At 58.5% G+C, this 18,105-nt stretch overlaps 3 protein-coding genes across 10 annotated transcripts; 2 read left to right on the forward strand and 1 right to left on the reverse strand.

Moving 5' to 3' along the window:
• The first annotated feature begins 301 nt into the window (after positions 1-301).
• On the forward strand, positions 302-6,940 carry Dus1l (dihydrouridine synthase 1 like). The gene is made up of 14 exons (XM_038325975.1): positions 302-772; positions 987-1,233; positions 1,708-1,816; positions 2,422-2,472; positions 2,821-2,933; positions 3,578-3,660; positions 3,910-4,013; positions 4,158-4,302; positions 4,491-4,587; positions 4,670-4,758; positions 5,225-5,370; positions 6,266-6,303; positions 6,440-6,515; positions 6,610-6,940. Exons 1-14 carry the CDS (start codon positions 765-767, stop codon positions 6,747-6,749), a joined length of 1,446 nt encoding a protein of 481 aa, XP_038181903.1. The 5' UTR covers positions 302-764; the 3' UTR covers positions 6,750-6,940.
• Positions 6,941-7,117: 177 nt separating this feature from the next.
• On the reverse strand, positions 7,118-11,782 carry Gps1 (G protein pathway suppressor 1). 8 transcript variants are annotated; one of them, XM_038325973.2, is made up of 14 exons: positions 11,705-11,782; positions 10,893-10,985; positions 10,290-10,471; positions 9,682-9,846; positions 9,463-9,598; positions 9,303-9,380; positions 9,071-9,128; positions 8,645-8,730; positions 8,364-8,458; positions 8,174-8,279; positions 8,019-8,099; positions 7,794-7,931; positions 7,584-7,718; positions 7,118-7,513 (listed from the first exon to the last, which is right to left on the reverse strand). In XM_038325973.2, exons 1-14 carry the CDS (start codon positions 11,735-11,737, stop codon positions 7,439-7,441), a joined length of 1,461 nt encoding a protein of 486 aa, XP_038181901.1. In that variant the 5' UTR covers positions 11,738-11,782; the 3' UTR covers positions 7,118-7,438. The 8 variants fall into 8 exon arrangements, with proteins under 8 accessions (XP_038181901.1, XP_038181900.1, XP_038181899.1 ...); XM_038325972.2 differs by having other exon boundaries at positions 9,071-9,131; XM_038325971.2 differs by having other exon boundaries at positions 9,682-9,858.
• Positions 11,783-11,813: 31 nt separating this feature from the next.
• Positions 11,814-15,946, forward strand: Rfng (RFNG O-fucosylpeptide 3-beta-N-acetylglucosaminyltransferase). The gene is made up of 8 exons (XM_038325976.1): positions 11,814-12,151; positions 13,389-13,437; positions 13,762-13,864; positions 13,963-14,116; positions 14,407-14,495; positions 14,576-14,741; positions 15,046-15,131; positions 15,221-15,946. The coding sequence occupies exons 1-8, from the start codon at positions 11,888-11,890 to the stop codon at positions 15,285-15,287; spliced, it is 978 nt and encodes a 325-aa protein (XP_038181904.1). The 5' UTR covers positions 11,814-11,887; the 3' UTR covers positions 15,288-15,946.
• The last annotated feature ends 2,159 nt before the right edge of the window (positions 15,947-18,105 follow it).

Here is an 18,105-nt window from a genome sequence, read left to right on the forward strand (position 1 = left end):
TGTTTGTTTTTTGATAGCCTTTCCTATCCAGGATCGGAACTATTGTGTATTATACTGAATTTACACCTCGTGTTTGAAGAACTAAGCTGCTCTGGGAAGGCGTGGTGGAGAGGGCGCAGAGGTGGGCGGAACGGCTTCCCAGGGATAATTGTCTGAAAAGCACAACGTGGCCCTGGGCGTGCGCAGTCTGTACCTGGTCAGCTCCAGTTTCTACAAGGCCGGTCCCCTCGGCGCCGAGCCGCGGTTTCCGAGGATTTTGTTCGCCGCCGCACCGCAGACCGCGCGGGGGACCTGACGGTGCGCTTCCGGCCCCGGCACTTCCGGTAGCGGTGCGCTGAGCCTGAGCTACGGTGCTGGGCGGCTCTCGCCGCGTTCCTGCGGGTCCTCGTGGCGGCGCCGCGGGAAAGGCGGAGGCTCCGGGGCATTGTGTTCCTTTCTTTGGAGCGTGCCCGTAGCCACAGGCCTTCTGGAGCCGCGGCCAGCCCCAACAGTGCAGGAAGTGGTCCTAATCCGAGCCCCTTCGCCGTCATTCGGTGGCAGCCTCGGCCCCCTGCCCAGCCCAAGGGACCGGGTCAGAGCAGGACGCTCTAGGCCAGACGAGGAAGGGGGCCTGGTGGGCTGATGTGCTCGCTGCTCTCCCTGCCCGAGATCCGGGGTCTCGCCTGGCCAGGTTCCACCCGGAGGGGCTCAGATCTGTAGTTCCGGCACTGACCTGTTTATCCTCCACACCCGTTCCACCAGGCTGGCATTTAACCCAGCAGCAAATGAGAGGGTAAGGTCCGGACAGGGTGAGAGATGTCAGGGTCACGGCTGGGGTGGGGGCGGCTCGACCCTGTGCCTGCTGACGCCTCTCCTGTCACCACCGTGTGGTATCTGCACCGTGTATTTGTGTGTGTGTGTGTGTTTTCAGATGAACCTTGTACCCTCCCTGGTATGGTGGAGTACATACTATGACTAAAATGAGCCTGATCCCCTTCTGCCCGTAGTGTGGAGAGGATGCCCAAACTTCAGGGTTTCGAATTTTGGAGCCGCACCCTGGGAGGTGCCCGACATGTCGTGGCACCCATGGTGGACCAGAGTGAGCTGGCTTGGAGACTGCTGAGCCGCCGCCATGGAGCCCAGCTATGCTACACCCCTATGCTGCATGCCCAGGTCTTCGTCAGAGATGCTAACTACCGGAAGGAGAACCTGTACTGTGAAGTGTGCCCCGAGGACAGGCCTCTCATTGTGCAGGTGGGCAGAGGGACCATGGCTACCAGGGAGCAGCCGAGTTCTAGACCCTGTATATGAGGACAGCATCTCCAAGCTTTCCTACCCAGGCAGAGGGTTGTGGGGCAGGCAGAGGCTGCAGTCCTGCATTGACACACAGCTGCTGAGTGAACTTTCCCAGCTCTTCCCTGGGAGCCAGCCTGTGCCCTGGTGAAGGGGACGGCTTGGATGATGTGAGGGACTTGTAGCCCCGGTGTCACCGTGATACTTCCTCTTGGTCTCGGTGCCCTTGGCTGCTGTTACACATCCATGTAACATACATGTATAACTCACGCTCCTAGTGGCATGAGATTCTCCCTGCTTTATCATATTGTGAATGTTGGTGGGAAGACCACAGCTTATTGGGCCACTGTGGGGCTCCTCACAGGGCAGGATGGGCCTAGGCAGGGAGAGTCTTAGGCCCGGTGTGACCATGGATGACTTTCATGTCTTCTTCAGTTCTGTGCCAATGACCCAGAGGTGTTTGTCCAGGCGGGTCTCCTGGCACAAGATCACTGTGATGCTATCGACCTGAATTTGGGCTGCCCACAGATGATAGCCAAGAGAGGTGAGGTCCCTTCCACAGTCCTGTGTTGACCCCTGTCCAGGCCAGCGCTGAGTCCACGGGGCCTCCAAATGAGGGGTCCAGGCTTGTTCGGGTGGAGGCTCTGTGTAGGTGGGCATGGGGAGAGTCAGTCAGTCCCCGCCTCTGATTGCGGTGGTCTCTGTGGCCAGTGAGCAGCCCTTTTTCAGGGTTTATTATCCTGGAAAATGGCTGCTCTCAGGTACTTCAGTGGAGACCAGGCTCTGCTGGCCACATCGCTATCCTCTAAACAGATGTGATCAGCTGGTGGGCAGTCTGTGGCTCTGCAATCCGCACACAGGCTCCCTGGGCCATCTGATCTTAGGCGGTGTGGTATAGGTGTTCTGCGCAGCCCACTTTTGAGTTATCATAGCTGGGTAGGCAGAACTCGCAAGTCAGGTGTTGACAAGCTGCTTAACTTCATCCCCCTCCTCCAAGCAGAGCTGCTGCTGGATTTGGGGATCGATACAAAGGCGCTCACTCACACACAGCCTGGCTGTAGAGTCCTCTGTGTTCTGAGGATCTGGCCTTGTAGGACGTTCCTGACAGTGGATGTGAGAGTGACATCGGGCCACCCTTCTCCTCTGCAGGTCACTATGGCGCCTTTCTGCAGGAGGAGTGGGATCTGCTTCAGAGAATGGGTGAGTTGGCTGCGTACCACCGTGTCCGCTGAAGCAGCCCCAGAATGTTCTGACAGGGCTCATAAGCACACACTGCTTGGCTGGGGCTCAGGCCAGGACAACGGTCATCCCACTAGGGCGTCTTTTTAGCTCCCAGTGCCCCATGGAGACAACTAGGTCTGTTGGGTGCTACTTCTCACTGGAAACCAGCACAGGCCGACATCACATGTGAAGACAGGAAAAGGCCAAGAATATGCCCCTAGACCTGCTTTTGGAAAAGCTAGCATGGTTCTGTAGGCCTGGCATATAGGGGCTTGTCCACCTTGGAGTAGAACCATGTTTCCCTCAGAGGCCATCTTTCTTTCTCAGTTCTGATGGCTCATGAGAGACTCTCTGTTCCTGTCACGTGCAAAATCCGAGTCTTCCCTGAGATTGACAAGACGGTGAGGTATGCCCAGATGCTGGAGAAGGCCGGCTGTCAGGTGAGGGCTGTGGCTCCCAGGGGTGGTTGCTGGGATCCAGCAGGCAGTCTGGGCTCACATCCACACTGTCTCTCCCTGACAGCCTTCCAAGACCAGAGGTGGCTCTTGATCCTCCTGTAGCTTTGGGTGGGGGGTGCATCCAAGTCATTTTCTGTGGGCTTGGCAGTGGGCCCCTCCTGACCCCATTTTTTTTAAGACCCATTACCTTGGTCTCAGAGCCTCTAAAACTGCCATCCAGCTCCAGGGTGTTGACTATGGGGAGTAACATTTGGTTTACTACCGTGTCTCAGGCCCTCCAGACATCAGACATGGCCTTCTTAGGTGAGCTCAGTATCCAGCCTCTCTGGAAGACTAGGCGTAAGCCACAGGGCATCAGACTTGGTACTCTTCGCAGTCCTCCATGTTGAGCCTGGTCAAGTGTGCTCTGAGACAGGTAGCTTCTGGATGAGCAGGAGCCACCCCTCAGCAGCCTGGGGCTCCTTCATGGGGCAGGGCTCTCAAGACCCTGGGGTCCAGGGATAGATCCGGCCAGGCTGGCCCTTGTTCTTTCCTGCAAGGAAAGCTGAGGAACTTAAGCAGGTCCTTTGTGATTGGTTTGGGACCTTGGCCTAGAGAATGCTGAACCATGTGTTGATCTGTCCTAGCTCCTGACTGTTCATGGGCGCACTAAGGAGCAGAAGGGGCCCATGGCAGGGACAGCCTCCTGGGAGCACATCAAGGCGGTCAGGCAAGTGGGTACAGTAGGTTGGGTGCAGTCATTAGTCCCGCGGGCTTTGTGGAAGGGACATAAACCTAGCTCCACACCTTGGTGTGTTCAGCATCACCTGATGTCCTGTGTCTAGGAGGGAAGGCAGCAATACCATGGCAGGCAAGGTGTCTCAACAGGGTGGAACTTGGTGGCTGGATCTCTGTCCCTCCTGGCCTAGCACTGCCCTGGTGTGGTATAGGGTCCGGCTTCTCTCCCTGCCCCCCACAGGAAGGCCGTGGGGATCCCTGTGTTTGCGAATGGGAATATCCGGTGCCTGCAGGATGTGGAGCGGTGTATCCAGGACACGGGCGTGCAAGGGGTCATGACTGCAGGTGAGCAATGGATGGCTCAGCCTGTCCTGACCTTGTACACTATTTAGTGGACAGTGTTCACTGTCCTGCCTGCCCCCTATAGCTAGCCTGTGACCTGAGTGGCCAGGAAGGTGTTTCAGGCTTTCCTCCCTCCCTACTTCCCAGAGGGCAACCTGCACAACCCTGCCCTCTTTGAGGGCCGGAGCCCTGCTGTGTGGGAGCTGGCTGAGGAGTACCTGGACATTGTACAGCAGCACCCTTGCCCGCTATCCTACGTCCGGGCCCATCTCTTCAAGCTGTGGCACCACACGTGAGTTGCTCCTTGGACAGGAGTTGAGTCTCTCTAAGCGGTGTCAGCCCTGTGGAGTGCTCTGTGCTCTCCCCGAGACAGCCAAGTCTGCTGAGGCTGCTGGCTTGGCAGTGAGGGAGGCCTGAGCCTGGGTGGGAAGAAGTTGGCCGTGGCTCAGGTGGTGACTGAATGGCAGGCATCTGCCTCAGGCTACAGGTCCATCAGCAGCTTCGAGAGGAGCTGGCCAAAGTGAAGACCCTGGAGGGCGTGGCTGCTGTGAGCCAGGCGCTAAAGCTTCGGTGTCAGGCAGGTACAGGGCTATGGGAGCCCAGCAAGCTCTGTCGTGGGCCAGCAGCTTAGGTCTTTGACATGTCTTGGGCCTTTGCAGGAGGACATGTCCAGGCAGCAAGAAGGAGTAAGGCCACCTGGCAACTTACCTGCTTTCCACTGGATCTGCCAGCCCTACATCAGGCCTGGGTAAGCCTGCAGTGTGAATACTAAGGCAAGTCCCTGTTCTGAGTGGAGGGAGAGGAGAGGCTTTGTGCGGAGAAAGTGCTTTGGGTACTTACCCAAGATCCTTTGGTCCTCTGTGACTTTGTCCTTGGGGTTACTAGGTGGACTCTGGGGCTGGAATCTCCAAAGTTGGGCAGGCTGATCTGTGATCACAGCCTGCCTGGGCTCAGTGGCACTAACCTTGGGCCCCTGAACTTTAGATTTACCCCCTCTATTGTGTGGGCTGCATGTGTGTCCTGTGTCCTTATACAGGCCCTCTGTGGCTGGGCAGCCAAGAATAGTTACTTGGGATGAATGGGAGAAACGTGCGTGTCCTTGGCCCGTGCTCTCCATGGCTATCCAGCCCCTTTGCCCGGGACCACACCTGAGATCTACCCCACTTGGCAGCAGTGAACTGACCGTATCTTCTGGGTGTGCCCTCTCCCTTCAGACCCAGGGAAGGGAGCAAGGAGAACAGTGGTGGCCGCAGTAAGCGGGCTCTGGAGGAGGAAGAGAGCAGCCTGGATGGCTTGTCCAAGAACAAGCTGAAGAAGCAGCTGAGGAACCCTCACAAGACCTTCGACCCTTCCCTGAAACGTGAGTGCTGCTCTGTTCAGGCCAGGTTAACTGGTTGACTTGTCAGTCACCTTGTCTTTGTCTTTACTGGAGGTAGGAGCCCAGATTCGGCCTGGGTTCTACCTAAGGCCTGGGTTCAGAAACAAATGCCTAGGGACGTTTGTCCTGTGCCCAGACCAGACTTTGGGTTTAACACTAAGAACATATGAAAGCTTTTAAATCTCATCTGTGTCTGATGTATCAGACAAGGCCAGTGTACAAACTCCTTAGCTAGGTGCTGTTCAGGTGACCTCAGAGGAGTTTGCCTGTGTGTCAGGGCTTTGGGTCACTAGGGCTATTCTTGGTCTGCTCAATCTTCATCCAAATAGATGGAGCTGAAGGTGGCTAGCCTCTCATGGTTTCTAGGTGTGCAGTTTTGGGGTCTCAGTCCAGTGCATTGTCCTCTGTGCCCTGGCCATTTCGGCAACCTGGGCTCTCACACCCAGCTGCTTCTTAGAGGTTCAGCAGTCTGGTGGCAGCTGGTAGCTTTGCAAGCCTGGGGAATTTGCAGAAGGGACCTTGTTTAGTCTTTGTTCCTTGGGATAGGTCTCAGGCTGTAACCCAGGCTGCCCTGGACCTCACTGTGTAGTCATCGTGCTAGGATTACAGGCATGAGCCACCGTACCTGGCTGCACTCTCTCTCACTGGGTGACATGCTAACAGACCTTAGGGCTTTGGAACACTTGGGACTGAATGGACAGCCCATCTGCTTCCTGTTTGTTCCCAGTGAGGCCATGCTCGCTCTGCTGTGTCCACCGTCTCCTGTCATAGCCAGCCACATCCTCCATCCTTACCAGTCAGTCACAGCAAGACTGGTAGAAGTGGCAGCCAGTCACCCTGGCTTGTCTCATTCAACCAGCCCCCCCCTTTTTTTCAGCTAAATATGCAAAATGTGACCAGTGTGGAAATCCAAAGGTGAGCTGGCCCTTCTGTTGCTATGCAGGTGGGCAGGGCAGTCCCCATGGATGTTGCTGGAGTCTGACACTCCCGACCTCAGAATTTGGTCTGGGCATGGGTGCTGGCCTCAGTTTACCAGCTTTCTTGTACACAGGGCAACAGATGTGTGTTCAACCTGTGCCGTGGCTGCTGTAAGAAGCGAGCATTCAGAGAGACAGCAGATTGCCCAGGTGAGCAGATGCCTGCTGCACCCGCCCACCCACCTCTGCAGCAGTGGGAACCTTGGCTTCCTGACAACCATTCCCCTCTTGCTTTCCCTGTCAGGCCATGGACTGCTTTTTAAGACCAAATTAGAGAAGTCTCTGGCCTGGAAAGAGACCCAGCCTGGGCTGCAGGAACCTCAGCAGGGGAGGCCCGGAACACCAGGTGGTTTCTCCGAAGTCATGGGTAGTGCCCTTGCCTGAGAGCCAGCAAGGGCCCTCTCTACCCCAGGACAGCCACTGAAGCCTAGACACGCTTAAGGAAATGCCTTTACTCAGGGAATCTCCTACTTGACACAGAAGGACACGTTGGTGTCTTCAGGCACCTTGGCTGAACTTGCCCCGTTCCCACAACTTGTTTCCAGGACTGAACAATAAACCATTTCAGAGATTCATTTGCAGAGCTCTAATAATGGCTGGTGACCGCTGCTTCCAGCCCACACCCAAGGAGGCTGCTCTCCTGGCTCAATGGACCCTGGGAGCCAGGAAAGCAGTGTGAAATGAGTGGGGCACGCCCTCCAGGGGTTGCCCTGGGTGAGCTCTTCCAAAGCAGAGAGGAGCAGAGCCTGGGGCAGTGATCAATCTGTACTTTAATGGCTACACTGCTGCAGTCACAACTACACAGACAGGAGGGTTTCGGGGTCCCCTACCTGGGCATTGCACACAGTCTGTTTCATTGGACAGAAACCTAGAGTCAGGCCCGAGTGACCATAGCGGGCAGCTTGCCTACCACAGCAGAGAGAACCTCAGAGTGGAAGGCCAGTGGACAGGCTGCTCTAATGAACCACACACAGTCTGGAGCCTCCTCTGAGGAAAGCAGGCAAGAGGCCCAGGTACTGCTTCCGTGGGCTGGGCAGGAGTGCGGACCGGTCTCTGCAGGTCGGGGATGCCTATCACATGTTGGTGCTCATCCGTGACTGGCTGTTGGCTGGGGTCAGCTCCCCTTGGCTCCCTTCTCTAGGCGGAGACTGCAGTGGACAGGAGGGGTCAGTGGAGGCTGTGTAAGTGCTGCCCCGTTCCTCACCCCAGGCTGCTCACCTTGACGTGGATCTGGTTGCGCAGCACAGCTGCCCTCAGAATCATGGCCTTGGCACGTCGCTGGAACTCCTTGCCCATCAGCAGGGACTTCTCAAAGGTGGTGCTGCGTTGATCCACATCTCGAGCATACAATATCTGTACAAGTACAAGAGGAAGTTCAGAATGGCCCAGCAGGCCACGCCCCCAGCAATCCCAGCCCTAACTACACACCTTGCTGTGTGAATCGATGCGGGCATTAATGAGCCCTTCCAGGATGAGCTGTGTTAGCTCATCCTCCAGAGCCGCAACTGTTGTGTTGAAGGCTGCAGCCATCCTGTGCATATCAGCTGACACGTAGGGGCTGAAGTACTACGGGACGGAGACCACACGCTGTCCACTGTCCCCAGTGTCTGCACCCCACACAGCCTCTGACTGCCACTCCCCTCCCCCACTTACTTGGATGAGAGCCCGGTTGCGAATCTGGGTATACAGCGTCCGGACATGGGGGGCCAGGTACATGTCCAAGAGCAGGTTGTCCTGTGGAGGAGAACTGGTCAGTGACCCGAGGCACAGGCTAGCCCAGTCTCAGTGTGACTGTTCCCGTCTCCTACCTTCATCTCGTCCAACATCTTCAAGCACGAGGCATACTTGGACTCATAGAATTTGAAGATGATGTCTCTGACCTGTGGCTCCAGCTCCAGGAACAGCTTGAAGGAGCTGAGGATACCAGAGTGCTCAGCTAAGGGACTAAGGGCCCATCCCTGGGCAGGAACAGGAGGTAGGAGCCACCACCCGACTTACCTGCTGGAGATGACATTGCGTTGCAGCTCCTGACGGTCAAAAGTGGCTAAGGCACACAGGCCACCATAGACAGCCACATTGCTGGGGGACAGCAGCTGGAGGCAGAAGGGGAGGTGGGTGCACACACCAAGGAAGAAGTCCAGAGCTGGGGCCTGGCGTTCCCACTACCCACTGAGACATGCTTAGACCTCATTCAGGAGAGATTAACACCTCAATCCATGAGCCCTCACTTCCTCTTATGGACTTGGACAAGCTCAAGAGTCCCGCATGCTCCTCCTCACCTCTGGGAAGTCGCAGTGATCAAAAGAAGCCAGAAGGAAGCACTTTGCAGCTTGCTTATACTTCCGTGCAGCCAGCTCAGCCAGGCCTAGAGGGACCAGGCAGGAGACAGTGAAGACAGGCTATTAGAGGAGGCTGCTGGAGCCCTAGGAGACTGGTCATCAGTGGACAGCCCGCTGGCCTCTTGCCCCAGTATTCCTCAGTTTGTTAGTGACAGCATCTAACTGAAGACATTCCTGTAAGTATGTCTTGCAGGGAAGCCTCAAAATGCCATGACGTACAGCTAGGCTTGGAAACCAGTTGATCTACTTCCCCACACCCTACCAGCTTCTCTGCCTGAACACAGACACACGAAGTCCTGGAGCCTGCCAGTACTGTACCTCTATTTCCCCATGGTTACAAGGGCTTGAGGTGGCTGGAAGCCTCACCTGCAGCACACTTGAGCTTGGTGAGGATGGCCTGGGTCTGGCTGTCCCGCTCTCCACGCTGCTACAGAGGAAGGAAGCAGATATGAGAGGCCCTACCCTGCCCTCCTTGTTCAAGGGGCTCTACTCCATCCCCCTGCCTACCCAGGGAAGGGTCAAGAGCAAACTCAAAAGGCGGTTGAGGCTAGGAATGGGTATGGGGCTACCAGGGGGCCACCATGGAGGTGGACCTTACCTCAGCAATCTCTGGAGTGGACTCAGCCTTGCTGACATAGCTTAACACATGAGACCAATTTTGCAAGTAGACACTGACCTGGCGGATGAGTAGGCAAGGCCGAGCTAAGTCTGGTGGCCTCTCCGGGCCTCCATGCCTACCCACCTGTCCCCTAGGTCACCTTGATGACGTTGAGGCACATGTTGATGACATGCTTAGCACTGGTACAGTAATCTCGAGCTCGGGAGTAACATTTGAGGGCGTTGCTGAGGTCCCCGCAGTCCAGATAGTGGTCACCCAGGTCATCGTGGCCGCGCCTGTAGCCCGGGAGTGAGTGGACACTGGTCGAGGAGCCGCCAGGCCCAGCTGCCCGCCTCCCCTGCCCAGAGCAGGCCGGCACCTGATGCTCTCTTTGATGGAGTTGCCCTTGTAATTCTTCAAGTCTGTGTCCAGCTTCTCCAGTTTCAACAGGGCCTTCTTCCGAGTGGCCTCCACCCAGGCTGTGTCCAGGGGTGGGGGCTCCACTCCACTCTCAGGGATGGCATCAGGTGCGTTCTGCAGCTCCCTGAAGGATAACCTAGCCATAAGGACAGCGACAACCACAGAACCAGGGAGAAAGGGGAGAGGACATAACAAACCATAGGCTAGTCTTCAAGAGGCCTTTGACTTGCCCCACCCAAAGGAGCCCACCTGTACCAGGGGCCCTTTACAGAGATATTTCCTGACCCAGGAGCCCACAGTCAGATAGGGAAGTTTTAATGGAGGATAAAGGGTTTTGACCCCCCCTTTTTTCGGGGGTAGGGAGGAAGGACAGCTACACCAGGTTCTGAAGAATTAGGATCCCAGCTGTGTGCACATAGGAAAAGGAAGCCCAGGAGAGAGAACAGGGCCTGCTACCACTTCCCTGCCACAGGACTTAACATGGACAGGGTACCGCTACACCACAGGTAGGATGCTGGGCATGACAGGGGCTCAGAATGTGGTCCCTTGCCCCCTCTAGGGCCTTACCTGGTAGCCTCAGAGAGCTTCCGGTGGATCTCTTCATACATATCCACATTGAAGGTCCTCTGTACAAAGGACAGGGCCATTTTCAAGGCCTCGACCCGCAGTGGAGGACACCGGTCAGCAATGAACTGCAGCCGCTCAATGCGCATCAGGCCGCTGTAGCTGGCTGCATACTGCTCCAGGTCCTGGGGGGAGGGGGAGGTAGGTAAGCGAGCCCGGATACAAACCTTCGCTTAGGCCTGCAGGACTGACTGCTGTCCCAGACTCTGGGATGAGACCACTGGTGTGGATTAAGAGCCTTCAGGTGCAGCTCTGCACCAGAAAGCAGGAACACGGGCACACCCACCAAATACAGATAAAAAACTGTTTTGGCTGGAAACAGACCTTAGCGGAGGTGTTCCCACTAAGACGGTGCAGTCTTAAAACTGCCTGAGAATCCAATACAGGCGGACAAATGAAATCCCAGTTTCGTGGCTCCGAAAGATGTCACTAAAGTGATTGCTAAGCGTCGCCATCTTCCAAAGCTATCCACTACAGTGGGGAGTCTGATTGGACCCCTCAACAGACCCAAGTGACGGTAAGTCCTCCCCGCACGAAGACCCGTACCAGGGTGGGGTTCTCCACCACGTAGTTGACATCAGGTGCGTTCTGGGGGTCTTCCTGGGGATCGACATCAATCTGCATAGGTTCCACAGCTCCCTGCAATACAGAAAAAGCTCCCTGACACACAGCACCGGGGAGAGCAGGGATGCTGCTGTCCTCGGTGGCAGGTCCTGCCAAGACGTCCCAAGGCACAACTGCCCTGGGCTCCCACAGACATTGGTGGCCAAGCGCCCTCCTCTGCTCTCCCAGACAGGTGTGGGTCACAGGTCTGACCGACTGCAGGAGCCGGGCGTTAATGAAGCCTCCTCCAGGCCCCAGATAATAAAACAGATTGACACCCTCTCTGCAGAGGTCAGGAGAGCCACAGCAGGCCGGCCACGGTGCGGAAGAGGCGCCGGGGCCTCGGGCGACGCCGAGGGCCGCCTCCCGCAGGCAGGGCGCCCGGTACCTCGGAGAGCAACGTGCAGGCCGAGAGGCTGGCGCTCAGGCTGTAGTCGCCCGACGTCCCGGGCCGCAAGTCTGACCTGCTGTGCGCAGGGCTGCGGCTCAGGTCGGACGCCGACGACGAGGCGGAGCTGGGCGCCGGGCTGCCCCGCATCCTGACCGCTCCCGGGCCGCCAGCGCCCGCACGGAAAAGCGTTGGCGCGCGAGGCGGGGGCGGGGCGGGGGCCGGAGCCCAGGGCGGCCCGCGAGGCTGGCGGGGCCCGCGCGCCCAGGCCTGCGCCGCGAGCCCCGCCCCTCCCGCTGCGAGCCCCGCCCCCCGAGCCCGACCCGGGCCGCACGGCCGCGCGGCGAGTGCAGCCGCCAACCCGTACCTGCAGGTTAAACACCTGAACCGGCAGCGGCATCTTCCACCCCCGGCGCCGCAGAGCGATGTTCACTTCCGGGGCGGCGCGGCCGTCAGTTCCGGGTCGCGGCTCGGGGCGGGGCGCTGGTCGCTCTTAAAGGGGCCGCCTCACTCTCAGGCGGGCGCCCAGCGCCCGGTCCCGGGCGAGCGTATGAACCGTGTGCGGGGTCTGCTGTGCCGGGCCTGCCTCGCGCTGGCCGCGGTCCTGGCCGTGTTGCTGCTGCTGCCGCTGCCACTGCCGCTGCCCCGCGCGCCCGCACCGGACCCCGCCCGGATCCCAACTCCCGGTCTGTCTCTCGAGGTCTCCCGCCTGCAGCCCGACGATGTCTTCATCGCAGTCAAGACCACTCGGAAGAACCACAGCCCGCGCCTGCGGCTGCTGCTGCGCACCTGGATCTCACGAGCCCCGCGGCAGGTGCGCGCCCCGCCCCCGTCGCGCGGGTCCGGGGTCCCGGGCTGGACCCCCCCTCCCCGCACCTCTGGTCTTGGGCTGGACCCCCCCTCCCCGCACCTCTGGTCCCGGGCTGGACCCCTCCCCGCACCTCTGGTCCCGGGCTGGACCCCTCCCCGCACCTCTGGTCCCGGGCTGGACCCCTCCCCGCACCTCTGGTCTTGGGCTGGACCCCTCCCCGCACCTCTGGTCTTGGGCTGGACCCCTCCGCACCTCTGGTCTTGGGCTGGACCCCTCCCCGCACCTCTGGTCCCGGGCTGGACCCCTCCCCGCACCTCTGGTCTTGGGCTGGACCCCTCCGCACCTCTGGTCTTGGGCTGGACCCCTCCCCGCACCTCTGGTCTTGGGCTGGACCCCTCCCCGCACCTTTGGTCCCGGGCTGGACCCCTCCCCTCCCCTCTGGTCTCGAGCTGGACCCCTCCCCGCACCCCTGGTCTCGAGCTGGACCCCTCCGCACCTCTGGTCCCGGGCTGGACCCCCTCCCCGCACCTCTGGTCTTGGGCTGGACCCCTCCGCACCTCTGGTCTTGGGCTGGACCCCTCCCCGCACCTCTGGTCTTGGGCTGGACCCCTCCCCGCACCTCTGGTCTTGGGCTGGACCCCTCCCCGCACCTCTGGTCTTGGGCTGGACCCCTCCCCTCCCCTCTGGTCTCGAGCTGGACCCCTCCGCACCTCTGGTCTTGGGCTGGACCCCTCCGCACCTCTGGTCTTGGGCTGGACCCCTCCCCGCACCTCTGGTCTTGGGCTGGACCCCTCCCCGCACCTCTGGTCTCGAGCTGGACCCCTGCCCGCACCTCTGGTCCCGGGCTGGACCCCTCCCCTCCCCTCTGGTCTTGAGCTGGACCCCTCCCCGCACCTCTGGTCCCGGGCTGGACCCCTCCCCGCACCCCTGGTCTCGAGCTGGACCCCTCCGCACCTCTGGTCCCGGGCTGGACCCCCCTCCCCGCACCTCTGGTCCTGGGCTGGACCCCCCTCCCCGCACCTCTGGTCCCGGGCTGGACCCCCCCCCTCCCCGCACCTCTGATCCCGGGCTGGACCCCCTCCCCGTACCCCTGGTCTCAAGCTGGACCCCTCCCCGCACCTCTGGTCTCGAACTGGACCCCTCTCCGGACCAGAGGCACCTCTGGTCCCGGGGGCCCCCGTGCCTGGTCCCAGACCTACTCACTGGGTCCTCTGGTGCCTCACGGTGTTTCCTCCCTCAGACGTTCATCTTCACCGATGGAGAGGACCCTGAGCTCCAGCTGCTGGCAGGTGAGACGCCCCCCTGGACCGAATTGTAGCTACCGGGGCAATTCTGTTCCTGTGTCAGGCACCTGGCTGGATTCACAGCTACTGGAGGGGAGAGCCGGGATGGGATGCCCACCCATGGCCAGTGCACCTTCCAGTGCCCATCCTTCGGCCATCAGCTCCTCGCCCGCCCCACCCCGAGGAAGCCCAGTCGGCAGTCACCTGTTCCCACCTGGGCTGTTCTAAGTAACTCATCTGTTTCAAAATGAGGGCTGTGGTTGGGCTGCAGCCTAAACCAGGAGCCAAGCTGGAGGTCAACCCTCAAATTTCCCATTTCTAACCGTGCAGGCGGCCGCTTGATCAACACCAATTGCTCGGCCGTGCGCACACGCCAAGCGCTGTGCTGTAAAATGTCGGTGGAATACGATAAGTTCATAGAATCCGGACGGAAGTAAGTACCTCACCCGTCAGAGAACCCAGGGCGGAGTGTGCTGGAGGCTCCCACGCAAACGGGGGCCTCAGTACATAGGCCTCTCCCTCCGCCTGCAGATGGTTCTGCCACGTGGATGATGACAACTACGTGAACCCTGAAAGCCTGCTGCACCTGCTTTCCACCTTCTCTTCCAACCAGGACGTCTACCTGGGGCGACCTAGTCTGGACCACCCCATCGAGGCCACCGAGAGAGTCCAGGGTGGTGGCGCCGTGAGTGCTGGGGCCAGCATCCTCCCCGAGGTTGACCTAGCGAATGCTGCAGGAGCTGAGACTGGGCTAAGACAGGCATGGGCCGGGTGGCCTGGTTCCAGGCCCTGTGGAGCTAGCAAACCAAGCATAGTGATAGACAAGAGTCTAGAGGCCATGGTGACTTGTTAGGAACACCTGTGCCCTCTGCAGACTCTCCTGTATGGTGGCCCAGGTTGACACGATTCACCCGGAGGGTTGATGGTGAGGAGCCCTCTCCCGGGCAGCCTTGACAGAGCTTTTCCTTTTTCCAGTCAAACACAGTGAAGTTCTGGTTTGCTACTGGTGGGGCTGGGTTCTGCCTGAGCAGAGGCCTTGCTCTCAAAATGAGTCCTTGGGCCAGGTAAGTGGGAGGCTGGGAGCCCAGCTGCCTGGCTTGGGGAGGGTAAGGGATACGTAGGTGCTGACTAACCTACCCTCCAGCCTAGGCAGCTTCATGAGCACCGCCGAGCGGGTACGGCTCCCTGACGACTGCACGGTAGGCTACATTGTGGAAGGGCTTCTAGGTGCCCGTCTGCGCCACAGCCCCCTCTTCCACTCCCACCTGGAGAACCTGCAGAGACTGCCGTCCGATGCCGTTCTGCAGCAGGTGAGACACCTGGACCTGGGCCTTAGCCCACTCCTACAAGGACCCAGCCTCTCTCCCAGGGGGTCTTCCGGTCGTGCAGGGCTCAGGAGAGGGCTAGCCACAGGGTGTCCTTGTCCCTGGGGAGTGAGCCCTGGGCCAAGACCTTGCCAGCTGGATGAAGGATCCTCAAGAGCAGAAGCTCATGGCAAGTCTCAGAGGGGCGTCTTTATGAAGGGCCACTGTCTTGCTTCCCTAAGCCTCTACTTCAGCAGGTAGAGTACCCAGGAGGAAGAACTGACCCCACTCTCCCCGATCCCCCTCCCAGGTCACCCTGAGCTATGGGGGTCCTGAGAACCCACGTAATGTGGTGAACGTAGCCGGAGGTTTCAGTATACAACAGGATCCTACACGGTGAGTGGGCACTGGGCTATTTCAGCCCCAGAGGGCTCTGGTGTCAGCCCCCTGCCCAGCAGAGCTGACCTCACTTCTTCCCCTGGCAGGTTCCAGTCTGTGCACTGCCTTCTCTACCCAGACACCCACTGGTGCCCTGTGAAGAACAGGGGGTGAGGTAGCTTTTCAGTAACTGACGACCCCTGGTGGCTGCTCGTCCTGGCTCCTTCGGGCAGACAGCAGAAGACAAAACTGCTTGGAGGCCTCCCATGATCCTTTTTCCAGTTGGGACACAAGGTACCTCGGGGTCGTGAGGACAGCTGGACTGTGCGTGTAATGGCGCCGGGCTGTGTGCGGACGCTGCTGGCCCAGCCCGAAGGTCTTCTACCCCAGTGACTGTGGCCCAGGAGGGGACAGGTCCAAGACCTCCCACACCTGCAGCTTAAGATGGTGTCGTGTGGGCTAGTCGTGAAAGGGTGGGCTCCAGACCTGGCCACAGGCTCTTCCTGGGCTGCTCACAGAGCCGCTGTCCAAACCCAGACTGTGCAGACTACCTGGCCACTGGATGCTTGAGGTCAGCCCAAGGCTGTACTTCTCAGCCACGCTGCCGTTCATCGTTACCTCAGTCCCTGGCCTCCAGAATCACCACCAGGAGACGTTCTTCCTCTAACTGGAGGTTTAGGGGTTCTCTTCCCTGAGCTTCCCACAAATGAACAGCACAGCCAGAGCCTTTCGTCTGGCCCCTCAGGAGCAAGACACAGCCCCAGCACCTTTTACAGGGGTGTCCCGCGGGGAAGCGACTGCAGTGTTGAGTAAAGGCTTCTGTGACGTTCCTAGTTTGGCTCTTGTAATAAGCGAGCAGGACACCTGGCAGCTCGGCCTTGCAAGTGTCCACACAACCGCTCATTCCTCCAGGAAGGCCTGCTCCTGCAGCACCAGCCACCTCCTTAACCCTCCACACTGTGAGGCCAAACAGGACTAGAGAGTGGTCTTTCTCAACACATGGGATGCAACCACTGGTACACATACGTGAGCATGGCTGTTATGTGCGTAACTGTACCTGTGCCAGTAAAGGCACAGATGTTTTGTGCATGGGTGTGCTGGTGATATGGGAGAGCGTAGGCATAGCTGCTATGTGCGTGGTTGTGCCTGGGTACATGGGAGTGTGTGGGCATAGCTGCTGTGTGCATGAGTATGCCTGGGTACACGGGCACATGTATAGTGTTTGTGTGAACATGGCTGAGAGAGGGTCTGGACCCTGGCCCATGTGTGCTTGTGTGTGTTGGTGCATAGAGATGTGATTGGTGGTCCCTGGCTTAGGATGGTTCAGCTCAGGATGTTGTTTTGTTTTGTTTTGTCTGAGACGGGGTCTTCTTTTGTAGCCCTAGCTGTACTGGAGCTTGCTGTGTAGACCAAGTGAAACTTGAGCTCACGGAGGACCGCGTGCCTCTACCTCCTGAGGAATGGGCGAGAAGCTGTGTGTCACCACACCCGGCAAGCACTTTTATGCTGTGTCTAAGTAGGGCTGAAGGATGGCTCATCATAGAGCACTCGCCTAGTGGGGGCGGGGGTGTCATGGTGACACGGGGGGGGGTGCCACAGTGTTAACGTACGTTTATATACGGTAGAAATCCGACTTCGAAGCTAGTGTGGTGGCTCACACACGTAATCTCAACCCCGGGAGGGCCGAGGCCAGAGGATCACCACAAGTCTGAGGTCAGCCGAGCTACTGTGTGAGTTCCAGGTCGGCCAGGGTTAAATAAAGACACTGTCTCAGTCAATCCTACTGTAAGTTAAAGTCTTCCCCGGGACTAGGGATGCACCATGCAACTCTCCGTCCAGATTCTGAGACAGCCCCAGCAATAAGTCTCGACAGTGGATACGCAGGACAGGCTGTGTTCTTAAGCTAAGGTGCTGTGGGGGCTAGGTCTCTTAAATGCTTCCCATCTATGATGATTTCAACTTGAGATGGGCTTACGGCTTCCCACTGTCACTAGAGGGGCTTGTGTGTGAAGGGCAGAAAGCAATAAGTCGTGACTGGGTTGTGCTCACCAGAAGTGCAACACGCCTCGGAGCCCTGCATGGCGGTGCAAGCCAGTAATCTCAGCTCGGAAAGATGGAGAATTCAAGACCATCCTGGGCTATGCAGACCTGGTTTCAGCATAGACACCGGGGGCTAGCAGATGGCTCAGTTACTGCAGGGCTTACCCTGAAAACCTGAGGATATGAATTTGGGCCACAAAACCCACATTAAAAGAAAACAAGCTGGGCGGTGGTGGCACACACCTTTAGACCCAGCACTCGGGAGGCAGAGGCAGCCAGATCTCTGTGAATTCGAGGCCAACTTGGTCTACAGAGCTGGTTCCAGGACAGCCAGGGCTACACAAGGAAACCCTGTCTCAAACAACCAAAGAGAGAGAGAATAAAACAAGATGTGTCATACTTGAGGGCTGGCACCTAAGCATAGGCTGCACATGAAGAACAGGCATGTGCACACACACACAGAATGGCACCTGAGGGTAGGCTGCACACGAACAGGCGTGTACACACACATACCACACATACAGAATGGCACCTAAGGGTAGGCTGCACATGAACAGTCACACACACACACACACACAAGGAAGAGGAAACTCCATCTTGGGTCAAACCCTATACGTTTTGGGGTCCTTAGCCTGCTGGGTACCAGGGAGAAGCTCTGGTTCTGTATAGTCAGGTTCCGGGTAGAAGGCCAAGGACTGAGGCTGGGAAGCAGTTGAACGGGATGAGCTCGAAGCAAGAAGGATGGAGCGTGGGGATAGGAGGGAAGGTGTCCCTTGTATCCGCCAAAGCAGCTGTGACCTAGTCACCTGCCTGGGACCCTAATGTGGGCATGTGACAAGCACCTGGAAGTTTGGAAGCCTCCTCTAATTTTGCTCAGGGGCTCCACCAGTAAACACAGTGTCTTTGGATTGCAGGGACCAAGGGTAAGAGCAAGTCCACACCAACAGGAGGG

Source organism: Arvicola amphibius, chromosome 4, assembly GCF_903992535.2.
Source record: "Arvicola amphibius chromosome 4, mArvAmp1.2, whole genome shotgun sequence".
In the NCBI taxonomy this organism is placed as follows: domain Eukaryota; kingdom Metazoa; phylum Chordata; class Mammalia; order Rodentia; family Cricetidae; genus Arvicola; species Arvicola amphibius.

What these genes read in the sequence shown, in the direction of transcription:
- Rfng (XM_038325976.1), top strand. Translation starts at nt 11,888, where the DNA reads ATGAACCGTGTGCGGGGTCTGCTGTGCCGGGCCTGCCTCGCGCTGGCC. An exon ending in TCTCACGAGCCCCGCGGCAG is followed by an intron (nt 12,152 to 13,388) that starts GTGCGCGCCCCG and finishes TTCCTCCCTCAG; the next exon opens with ACGTTCATCTTCACCGATGG. An exon ending in TTCATAGAATCCGGACGGAA is followed by an intron (nt 13,865 to 13,962) that starts GTAAGTACCTCA and finishes CTCCGCCTGCAG; the next exon opens with ATGGTTCTGCCACGTGGATG.
- Dus1l (XM_038325975.1), top strand. An exon ending in ACAGGCCTCTCATTGTGCAG is followed by an intron (nt 1,234 to 1,707) that starts GTGGGCAGAGGG and finishes TGTCTTCTTCAG; the next exon opens with TTCTGTGCCAATGACCCAGA. An exon ending in GAGCACATCAAGGCGGTCAG is followed by an intron (nt 3,661 to 3,909) that starts GCAAGTGGGTAC and finishes TGCCCCCCACAG; the next exon opens with GAAGGCCGTGGGGATCCCTG.
- Gps1 (XM_038325966.2), bottom strand. Translation starts at nt 11,487, where the DNA reads ATGCGGGGCAGCCCGGCGCCCAGCTCCGCCTCGTCGTCGGCGTCCGAC. An exon ending in CCTGCACGTTGCTCTCCGAG is followed by an intron (nt 10,986 to 11,337) that starts GTACCGGGCGCC and finishes TCTGTATTGCAG; the next exon opens with GGAGCTGTGGAACCTATGCA. An exon ending in TCCATCAAAGAGAGCATCAG is followed by an intron (nt 9,599 to 9,681) that starts GTGCCGGCCTGC and finishes CCCGGGCTACAG; the next exon opens with GCGCGGCCACGATGACCTGG.